General features: G+C 41.8%; 1 protein-coding gene across 1 annotated transcript in view; it reads right to left on the reverse strand.

The window, feature by feature from the left end:
* il16 (interleukin 16) overlaps positions 1-12093 on the reverse strand; it is an 81867-nt gene that overhangs the window by 44649 nt on the left and 25125 nt on the right. Inside the window, exons 3-4 of the mRNA XM_052040665.1 lie at positions 5211-5322; positions 3656-3798 (exon numbers count right to left, since the gene is read on the reverse strand). Coding sequence (XP_051896625.1) covers positions 3656-3798; positions 5211-5322 — 255 coding nt within the window. The remainder of the gene's footprint in view (positions 1-3655; positions 3799-5210; positions 5323-12093) is intronic.

The raw sequence follows: 12093 nt of genomic DNA on the forward strand, positions 1-12093 counted from the left end.
TTGTCACTTGTACTGAGGTACAGTGAAAAACTTGTCTTGCATACCGATCATACAGGTAATTCATTACACAGTGCAGTTACATTGAGTTAGTACAGAGTGCATTGAGGTAACACAGGTAAAAACAATAACCGTACAGAGTAAAGTGTCACAGCTACAGAGAAAGTGCAGTGCAATAAGGTGTAAGGTCACAACAAGGTAGATTGTGAAGTCAGAGTCCATCTCATCGTATAAATGTCGGAAGCAGAATAAAGAGGTTTGTTGGTGATTCATCAGTTGCCTATGTGATTGACAGTGAGGAGGAAAGCTTTAGTCTGCAGGAGGATACAGGCGGTCTGGCCAGATGGACGAAGTAGCCAATGGAATTCCACTCAGAGAAGTGTGAGGTAATGCATCTGGGAGGTGCAGCAAGGTAGAGGCATGTGCAATAAATGGGAGAATATTGATGGTTTGGAAGAACACGGGGACCTTGGGATGTATATTAACAGATCCTATAAGACAGTAAGGTGTTTGAAAAGGAATCTGGCCTGCTTTCCTTTATTAGTTGAGGCATAGGCTGGGTTTTGTTTAGTGGAGGCTTACGGGAGATTTAATTGAGGCGTAAAAAAATTCTGAGGGGTCTAGAGTAAATAGAAACAAGCTCTTTCCAGAAACAAAGGGTTCAAAAACCAGGTGGGGGTGGAGATTTATAGTCATTACTGGAAGGATAAGGAGATAAATTTTATTCACCCAGAGTGTGCTGCAGTCTAGAAGTCACTGCCTGATAGGGAGGTGGAGGCAGAAATCCTCGTCACATTGAAACAGTACTTGGGAACAGAAAAAGGAAAGAAGTACTTGGATGTGTATTTGAAGAGCAGTGACCCACAGGGCTACAAATCCAGTGCTGGAAGGCAGGATCGGGGTTAGACTAGCTTTTTTTTTCAATTGGCACAGATATTATGAGCCGAGCAATCTTCTGCATCATAAATTTTTATCAGATTCTATTCTATGATTCCCTTTGTTTTCCAGCCTTCTTTGAGCTAATCCCTATCAATCCATTGGTCATTTTCATTGCTTTTTGAACCTGGCCACTACCTTTAAATGAATGGAACAAACAAAAGTCAATAGACTATTCTTATGTTGCTCTGGAACTCCTCTGTACTTCATTGTACATTTTTTAGTTTGATCGTAGCATGTGAATGTCACTAGGAAGGCCAGTAACTACTGCCCAATTAGACCCAAACTTGAATGGCATACCAGACCATTCCAGACAACATTAAGAGTCAACCATATTGATGGGTCTGGAGTCACATGTAAGACAGCTTGGGTAGAGATGGCAAATTTCCTACTCTAACGTTCAATTTAACCATTAAAAGAGCTAGCTTCTGAAACTAGCTCATTTAATTCCTGATGTACTTATTTAACTGAATTTAAGTTCCTCAGCTGATATAGGATTCAGGATTCAGGCCCTTAATTATTACCCCAGTAAATTAACCACTGTGCTATGGAACCCTGGATTATGTGGATCAAAGGTATAATGAAAGTGAGTAATTAATAACAGAAACAAGATTACAGCAGAAATTAATGGGACTAAAAAAATCTTCCAGACCAGGTGGTCAATACCTGAGAATTTTGAAGAGGCGCCTGCAGAAATATAGAATGTATTAACTTTGATCTTCAAAAATGTCCCAAATTCTAAAAGATAGCAAGTGTAACTCTCCTATTCAGGAAAGGAGAGGAAGAAACAGGGAAACTGCAGAGCAAGTAATCTCAAATAGGTGAAAAGGAAAACACACGACTATTGCTAAGGATGTGGTGACATGCCACCTGGAAGATGATAGCATGATCAAGCAAAGTGTTTATGAAGGGGAAACTTTGACAAAAGGCTGTAACTAGCATGGTAGAAGTGCAGATTAGAAGAAATTTGCTAGGAGGTTCTTACCAAAGAGTGAGTTTCTTGGAATTGTGACATATATTAACATGGATTAGGAATTGATTAGTGGATAGAGTAGGAACCGTTTAAAAAAAAATGACATTTTCTGGATGGCAAAATGTAGATAGTGGGTGCTAGAAGAATCAGTGGTTGGATCTCAGCTGTCTGTGTTGTATCCCAACAACATGAAGGAACTAGAGAGACAGCCAGTATCCTTTCCCCGGCATCTAAATGTCTAATACCAGAGGGCATGCATTCAAGGGGAGAGGGGGTAAGTTCAAAGGAGATGTGCGGGGCAAGTTTTCTCACACAGAGAGTGGTGGGTGCCTGGAATGCGCTGCCAGGGGTGATAGTGGAGGCAAATACGATAGAGGGATTTAAGAAGCTCTTAGATAGGCACATGAAGGTGCAGAGAATGGAGGGATATGGACATTGTGTAGACAGAAGGGATTAGTTTAGTTAAGTGCTTAATTATCAGCTTAATTAGTTCGGCACAACATTGTGGACGGAAGGGTCTGTTCCTGTGCTGTACTGATCTATATTTTAAACTGAGTGCAATGTATTCAAGATGAAAAGACAAAACTCAGTGGGAAAGTAAACCATGTGGAAGATACCATGTCAGAAATGGCAGATGGATTGGAACCTGAGGCACTATGAAATCATCCACTTTGGTGTTGGAAGAATAAGAAAGCAGAGTAATTTTTTTTAAAAGGGTTGGCCAGTGAATGTTGGTGTGGTGGTTATGGGGGTGTGCAATTCTCTGCACGTATGTCATCAAATAAATATGCAGGCACAACAAGTAATTAGCCAATAGTACGTTAGTCTTTATTGCAAGGGGGTTGGGGCATGTACAAGAAATGGAAGTAGAAAATTAGTGAAAGAAAAAAGTTATGCCAATTGGAGTGCAGGAAGGTCCCACAAACAAAAGTAATCAAGTAATCTGCTTTATGTCCTTTGTCAGGACACTTGCCCTTTATTGAAAAGATATTTATGTCCACCTGAGAGGAAAGAAAAGTCTCAGTTGGACATTTCAACAAGAAAATAGCACCTCTGACAGTGAAATGTCCCTCGCTATTACCTGGATTTTGAGCTCAAGGTCTGGAGTAGGGCACAAATCCAAAGTCTTCTGCCTCATGAATGACAAAAACTGAATCAAGTCTGACAGCCATTAAATAACTCGGACCTTATATTAAATTAAAAGGAAAACATGCACCTGACAAAACATTACAGCACCACACTCCGTCTTAACCCACACACAAAACATTACAGCGCCACACTCCGTCTTAACCCACACACAAAACATTACAGCGCCACACTCCGTCTTAACCCACACACAAAACATTACAGCGCCACACTCCGTCTTAACCCACACACAAAACATTACAGCGCCACACTCCGTCTTAACCCACACACAAAACATTACAGCGCCACACTCCGTCTTAACCCACACACAAAACATTACAGCGCCACACTCCGTCTTAACCCACACACAAAACATTACAGCGCCACACTCCGTCTTAACCCACACACAAAACATTACAGCGCCACACTCCGTCTTAACCCACACACAAAACATTACAGCGCCACACTCCGTCTTAACCCACACACAAAACATTACAGCGCTACACTCTGTCTTAACCCACACACAAAACATTACAGCGCTACACTTTGTCTTAACCCACACACGATCTGTGGCTGAAGAGTTATTCAAATTCTGTTCACCATACTTCCTCTGGAATATCTTACATGGACACTTTCTGGAGCTTCCAGCTGTTGTGAGAGAGACTTCCTGTTGCCACAGAGCGAGTATGTCGGAGGATTTCTACAGAGAACTTGTTTCGTGGCAACCAGAGAATCAACATTTTTGTCCGACCAGTAGGAATTTACTCCTGCAAAAATATAAGTTGCAATTCATTAAAAAACAGAGGATGGTCTAATATTAATAACATGTGGAACCCACTGAGCCCATGATCCAGTACATGTGGTCTGATAGGGCACTACATTGAGCAATACTATTTATAACAAGCAAGTTATAGATTTGATTAACTTTTGACAGTGTTGGCTGCATCTTGAGCTACTTATTATGTATACACGCCCCTCCAGAGAGTCGTAAGCACAACAGTGTATATGTTGATTGAGTGTGGTGGTGTAAAATGGGAAATATCAAGTCAGAAGCAGACTGCTTTACTTCACTTGCTGCTTTCACTTCCACTTTTATTCCTATTGCTGCTGCTTTGTAAATAACTGCGTTGGCCTCAACTAAATTTGTGAGCACTTCAGGAAAAATGCAAAGGCCTCTGAAAGTGTATAAAAGAACTTTGTTAGGATGTTGGAGGCACAAGAGACTGCAAATACTGTAATCTGGAGCAAAGGAGCTCAGCAGGTCAGGCAACATCTGTGGAGGCAGAGGTTAGTTGATGTTTCATGTCAAGACCCTGCATCAGGGCAGTTGTTTTCCAGCAATTTGTGTTTTGCTCTTTATTAGGCCGTTACCTGGTATTGAGGATTTCAGTTATAAAAGGACCTTGGAAAAGTCAGTCTCATTGTTCTTGGGGCTGAATAGGACAAGATGTGATCTGATAAATATTTTCAGAATAGTTGGAGGTTTAGTGGAGGAACTACAGAATAATTATTTCCTTTGACAACCTGGTGACTACCTGGAGACTATTAATTTAAAATCATCAGTAAAGGATCCAGAGGGAGATGAGAAGAATTTCTCTCACTCAGTGCTTGGGATCTGAATTATTTGAATAGTGGCAACATAAATAATTTAAAGAGGAGCCGGAAAGATATTTGAGGATGTGGAATTTACAGCATTATGGACCCAGAGTGGATATATAGGACTAAGCACAAAAAGCCAACACAAATACAAATTGGCTGATAGTATGTTTCTGTGATTCTATAATTCTGTGACATCAATGAATATAAAATCAGGAGAGGCGAAAATGACTGTTGGCTTGCTGTAGTCAGTTTTACATCTTCACACAAGGATAAAGTCTACCCTTGGGCTGCAAGAGAAACGGTGGCCTACAGTTCACTAAAGGTCATTCATGATCATTATCCCACATTGCCCTCATTGTCTTCTAGATCACATTCACAAAATATTGACGACATTCATCTAAACCCTCTCTCATTAAGATACCAAGTTTAGCTGATAATGAACTGTTTCAAACAAATTACAATGTTAGCTCCAGTCTGAGAGGATGAGATGCAACATGTCTTCCTGAGAATATTGCACCAAGCTGCTTCAACCTAGATCTCCTGCTCTCTGGTCTTTCCTTTACCGCTGGCGGTCATTTACCTGTTGAGTTACAGCGAGTCCTTTGGCATGAAAATTCAGTCTGTGGATCAGGTGATTTAAGAAACTTTCCGTTAGCTAACTCCACTTCAATTGTCCCATTGGTTTTGCATTCCTGCAGAAAATGAGAAGCAAAACATGAGTACAACTGGGCAGCATGGTAGCATAGCGGTTAGCGCGACGCTATTACAGCGCCAGCGATCGGGGTTCAATTCCCGTCGCTGTCTGTAAGGAGTTTGTACGTTCTCCCGTGTCTGCGTGGGTTTCCTCCGGGTGCTCCGGTTTCCTCCCACATTGCAAAGACGTACGGGTAGGTTAATTTGGGCGGCACGGACTTGTTGGACCAGAAGGGTCTGTTACCACGCTGTAAAAAAATAAAATTTTTTAAAATTTTAAAAAAACTGTAGCCAGCAATGGGAATTGAAACACTGAACAGAAACTTTATAGGACCTGCTATGTAAATAATGCAGAGACAAGAGCTGGATATTCAGTGCCAAGTGACTCGACCACCCAAAGCCTTTCACTACTGACTACCCGTAACACAGATCAGGAGCATGTTGCGTTATTCTCTACTTGTCAGCATCATCACAGCCCTAACAACACAAATGCACAAAAACATCTAAGACAAAACAGCCCACCTAATTGGCACCCAATTCACCAATGCATACATTCCCTCTCTGGACTACCTGTGTACCAAATACTGCAGGTTGAACTGTCTACATGATGAATGTAACTCACCAAAGCTTCTTTGAGAGCACTTCCCAACCACATGGCACCTACCACCTAGAAGCATAACAGAAGCAGGCACATGAAGACAATGACCAGATAATTTTTATTTCCATAGAAGGAGCCATTTCAGAAGAATTTCCATGGAAGAATCCCATGCCCCACTGATATTCCCTGTAATAAATTCTCCCCACACTTCCATCAACTCCTGCCAGGTTCCACTGCTCACCTACACTCTAGGGGTAATTTACGTTGACCTTCCAACCTGTACGTCTTAGAGATGTGCGAGGAAACTGCAGCACCCAGGGGAAACCCACGCAGTCACAGGGAGAACATACAAATTCCACACCGACAGCACTGGAAGTCGAGATTGAATGGGGGTTATCTGGAGCTGTGAGGCAGCAGCTCCACCAGCTGTGGCACTTTGCTGCCCAGCTGTATCACTTGAGGCTGGATTCAGGTACTGAAGAGAAATGGCTGCCTGTAGTTCCACATGTGCATGTACCCTGGAATCTCTTCAGTCCGTTTCAGAGCTGAGATGAGATTTCAGTTCCAGCCAAACAACAGCACCATAAGACTGCACTGAAAATTCACCCTAGATTCTGTAGAGTCTCTGGAAACCTTCATTTTCCTCCAAAATAAGAGTACTGGCACCAGGTGTCAAAGATCCACTTGAGCAAAGGGGCAAGATTAACTTCCTGATTTGTTTGTTTCCATTCTTGCAGAACTGGTGATCCAATTTGTAGGACATGGGGCACTTTTAGACGTCACTTCTGAAGAATTACCCTCCTTCAGATGTTGTACACACTTCGCTGATTTGCATCCCCATCAGCCATACACCCCACCAGGTATACACCGCACTAGATATACACCCACCAGATATACACTCTGTCAGATATACACCCACCAGATATACACCCTGTAATAAATTCTCCCCACACTCCCATCAACTCCCGCGAGGGTGTATATCTGGTGGGATGTACACCCCACCAGATACACACCCACCAGATATACACCCTGTAATAAATTCTCCCCACACTCCCATCAACTCCCGCGAGGGTGTATATCTGGTGGGATGTACACCCCACCAGATACACACCCACCAGATATACACCCTGTAATAAATTCTCCCCAAACTCCCATCAACTCCCGCCAGGATGTATATCTGGTGGGATGTACACCCCACCAGATATAGACCCCACTGGATATACACCCCACCAGATATACACCCCACCAGATATTCAGCCTGCTGGATATACACCCTACCAGATATACATCCCACCAGATATACACCCTGCAAGATCTACACCCTATCAGATATACATCTGGCAAGATATACACCCCACCAGATATACAGTATCCACTCTATACACTCTGCCAGAAATGCATTCATTCGAATTACACCACACCGATATAGCCCAGCCAGACATTCAACATGCCTGATAAGCACCACACCAATGCATACCACTTCCAACTACACCTTGACTAAAATGCATCCCAGAAAACATTAACCCATAATATAAACACACCCTATTAAAATAATTACATTGTTCAAAGTACCCACCACTCCATACAAATACCTGATAATTACCCAATCTTTGTACACTATATCCGATTTACAACGCATCTGACATTAGCACTGCCTGATATATGCCATACCAAAGTAAACCACAACCAATATACACTCACCTGGTTTAAAAACACATTATTTGTTGAATGCCATCCAGGTAAATGATTACTAAATATATTGACACTCAGGATATAGCCATCTGTCATAGTCCACACCTAACATCTCTTGGGCATCTCTTCCATTATACAACTGGCCCAATATATACCTAACATCCCACATCAGGTAACTTGCCTGTTTACATGCCATTCTATACATTTCCCAATATAAAACTCTCCAATATAAACCCTGTCTGGTGTACATTATGATCAAGATTTACAACACCTGACAGACTCTATATCTAACAATCTGCCTAATATAAACCATGCCAATATCCACTTCACCTTCCATATACATGTATAACATCCACATCCTGTCTACACTGCACCCAACATTCCAAACTGTCGTGATGAACACCTCATCTAAGGTGATGTATACAACCTAGTTTTTGCATCACATCCTTTATACATGCTGTTCTGTCTACACCCAGGCTGATACTCTAAACACCAGATATATGTACCACCCAATGTTCAAATATACCTTGTCTGAGATGCACCACAGTCAATACACACCTGGTGCTATGGGCATCTCTTCCATTATACACCTGGCCCAATATATACCTGACATGATATACAACACACCCAACAGACGTACTTGATGTATACCTGGCCTAACATACACCCTTATTAATATGCACCTGTGGATAAATGCCCTCAACCAGTAAACATGCCAACCAAAATGCAGCCTGCAGTAAATACCCACCACATTCTCTACACCCATCTAAAATATGGCCAGTAATTAATATAATCCATCAAATATATACCCAGCTTAGTATATCCTCAGCTCAGTATATACACTTCACCCCAATATATGCACTCCATTCAATATTTACCTTCCTTATATGCTCTCCACCTGTTACACTTCTCATCTGATGTAACCTGCAGGTTATGCATCCTGTCAGATATGCACTTCACCTGATATACATCCTGCCTGTGCCGTGCATTGTGCATTGCTCAGGCCTTCCATGTTCTGTAAATTGCCATAAACTCACAGGTAATCAATGAACACACAGACTGAGCACAGCACGACTATAACCTCGCATGGTTTGTACTTGGAAAAGTAAAGTTGCCTGATCTTACGGCTAATATACAAATTATGTTGCAGTTGCTTGAAATGTTAAATAAAAACAGAAAATCCTTTAAACACTCAAACAGAATAAGGTTTTACACACTTGGTACAAAATCAATATCAGCACTCAAGAATAAAAATAAATGCTAATTCCTGATGAGAAGAGTAAGTGGGGATTAGGTGGTGTAATTTTAATAAGTCCGGGTTGTATTCACTAGAACGTGAAGAGGAAATATATAAAATGCTGAAGGCTTTGGTCCTCAATGGAAGGACATAGCTGCTGTTTGGTAAATTAGTAACTAGAGGGAATTAAATTAGGATTAGTAAAACAAAGGATGATTGAAGCAATGACAGAAACAGAACTGGGAAGCTTGGCTGATGATCACCGCCGATATTTAATTCAACTACCCCATGTGAATCGAACATCTATTTGGACAAATGCAAGTCAGGCACACTGGTGTTTATTATCCATAGAAATAACTGTATCTAATTTTCATTGTAGGCAGCAAGAGAGCTACACAGATGGTGGGAACTTAATTTGGATTAGATTTAGCCTGACCCATGGCTTATTGACAAAGTTAATTCTAGTTTCACTTCACGAAGTTAATAAGAAATTGCTTAACACTGCTTAAGCAATCCCTGTATGCAGCATTGCCTTATGGCTAGGCCTAGTTTTAGAGAAACTATTTCCCCTGGGTCTTCCAATTTCCTCCCACATCCCAAAACATGCAGGTTGGTAGGTGAATTGTCCACAGTAAATTGCCCTTTGTGTAGAGTTTGCACATTCTCCCCGTGACTGCACAGGTGAGGTTTCTGCCCAGCCTGACATTTAGAGATGCCAGCTCAGGCCAAGAGATAAACTGTCTGATCAGAATGGCTCTTCACTGACTGAATTTTCATTCCAGCAGGCTGATATTCTGATATACTCAGCAAAAGGCTTGGGGGATCTTCTCAAATTAATAGCAGAAAAAATATTACCAAAAGATCACTCAGAGCACGAGTTATCTGGTATTTTGAACACTGATTCCAATGTAATTTGAGAACACATGAAGCTTTATATTTGACACTCTACAAAACCTCCCCACTGTAATTTCACAGAGTAAATCTTGTCACTAGATTGTCAGCAAATGCAAGAGATCACTTGAAGTTTCATGAGGTTTGAACAAATGATCAATGGGGCTAAGGATTCTAATTCTTTGACCTTGAACAAATTCTGTTCATCATTGGCAAAATGAATAGCTCTTAAAGGCAGATGAAGGAATTTCACATGACTATGAAAAAGGTCAGTTGCGAGTGTTACATAATTGAAAATATTTCAGCAGCAAAGAATGTTTTCAATGTTAAATGGACACCACAGCATTGCAGCTAATAGAGCTGCTGCCTTACAGCTCCAGCTGCCTGGGTTCAGTCCTGATCTCTTGTCCTATCTGTGTGGAGTTTGCATGTTCTCCCTGAGGCTGCATGGAGCTTTCTTCAGGTGCTCAGGTACCCTCCCAGGTCCAAAAGACATGCAGGTTGGTAGGTCATATTGCCCCCAGGATGTAGGTGAGTGGGAGAATCAGAGGAGAATCGATGGGAATGTGCGGAGAATAAGACGGAATTAGCCTGAAGTGGGTGCCTGATGGTCAGCACATGTACAGCCCATGCCTGGGTTACAAACACCCAACTTATGGACCCCCTACATATAAAAGAGTTCCCATAGTATTATTAAGTTCAAAAGTCCAACGTACATACAAACGGCAGAACTGGTTTCCTCTCTCTACCCACATTTAGTAAATTGTTCTTTCTTATCAGCCTTATGTGCTTTGGATGCCAATCACTGCAATACTGAGGACGTGTGGTTACCATATCTGGTGATTTTTGGGTACTTACCAACTTATGGACAAAATCAACTTAAGGACATCTGTAAAATCAGAACCCATCATTACCGGGGAAGACCCATATATGGCACAAGTCAGGAGTGCAATGGATGAAGGCAGCTCCAGAACTTGAAAAACTGGACAGAGATAGCTGTATCTAAAGTTATAAGAGGCATAGATAGTGTAAATGGTCAAATCTTTTTCCCATACTGGGGGTATCAAAAACAAGAGGGCTTAGGTTCAAGGTGAGAGGAAGGAGTTTTAAAGGGGATTCGAGGGGAAAGTTTTTTTTACATAAAGAGTGGTTGATATCTGGAACTCACTACCAGAGGAGGTGGTGGAATCAGATGCAATTAATATGTTTACGAAACATTTAGACAGGCATTTAAATAGGCATGGCGAAGAAGCATATAGACAATAGCAGGCAAATGGGATTGGTGTAGATGGGCAAAAAGGTCAGCATGGATGTGATGGGCTGAAGGGCCCATTTCTGCACTGTACTACTCCATGACTCTATGAAGTGCTCCGTCTACCGTTCCCTCTGAGTACCCTATCCACTGCTTGTTCTATCCAAACACTCTTACTATTACCATGTATGTTCTTTAGTTTCGCATACTTACAACATCTTTGAACAATTTTCTTGAAACTCTTGGAGAATTTGTATAACTTTAAGCAACAGGTATATAGCAGGGATAACAAAATAGTTCTCATTTCAACAGAGCAGAGCTTTACTGGAAAATTTGGTTCCATGAAATCAATATAAAACATAACCAAAGCAAACTCATTTGGCGATGAAGAGGCTTACGGGAGTGAGATAGATCAGCTGGTTGAGTGGTGTCACAACAACAACCTTGCATTCAGCGTTAGCAAGACCAAGGAACTGATTGTGGACTTCAGGAAGGGGAAGTGGGGAGAGCACCACCCGTCCTCATTGAGGGGTCAGTGGTGGAAAGGGTGAACAACTTCAAGTTCCTGGGCATCAGCATCTCAGAGCCCAACACATTGATGCAATCGTGAAGAAGGCATGCCAGCGGCTCTACTTCATTAGGAGTTTGAGGAGAATCGGTATGTCACCAAAGGCTCTTAAAAATTTCTATAGATGTACGGTGGAGAACATTCTGACTGGTTGCATCACTGCCTGGTATGGAGGCTCCAATGCACAGGATCGCAAGAGGCTGCAGAGGGTTATAGACTCAGCCAGCTCCATTCAGACACAACCCTCCTCATCATCGAGGACATCTTCAAGAGGCGGTGCCTCAAGAAGGCAGCATCTATCATTAAGAACCCTCACCACCTGGGACATGCCCCCTACTCGTTATTACCATCAGGGAGGAGATATAGGACCTTGAAAACCCAAACTCAACAATTTAGTAACAGATTCTTCCCCTCCACCATCAGTTTTCTGAACGATCCATGAATCCATGAACACTACCTCATTATTCCTTTTTTTGCACTATTTATTAATTTTTGTAATTTATAGTAATTTTTATGTCTTGCACTGTACTGC

This window comes from Pristis pectinata, chromosome 28 (genome assembly GCF_009764475.1).
Source record: "Pristis pectinata isolate sPriPec2 chromosome 28, sPriPec2.1.pri, whole genome shotgun sequence".
Lineage (NCBI taxonomy): Eukaryota > Metazoa > Chordata > Chondrichthyes > Rhinopristiformes > Pristidae > Pristis > Pristis pectinata.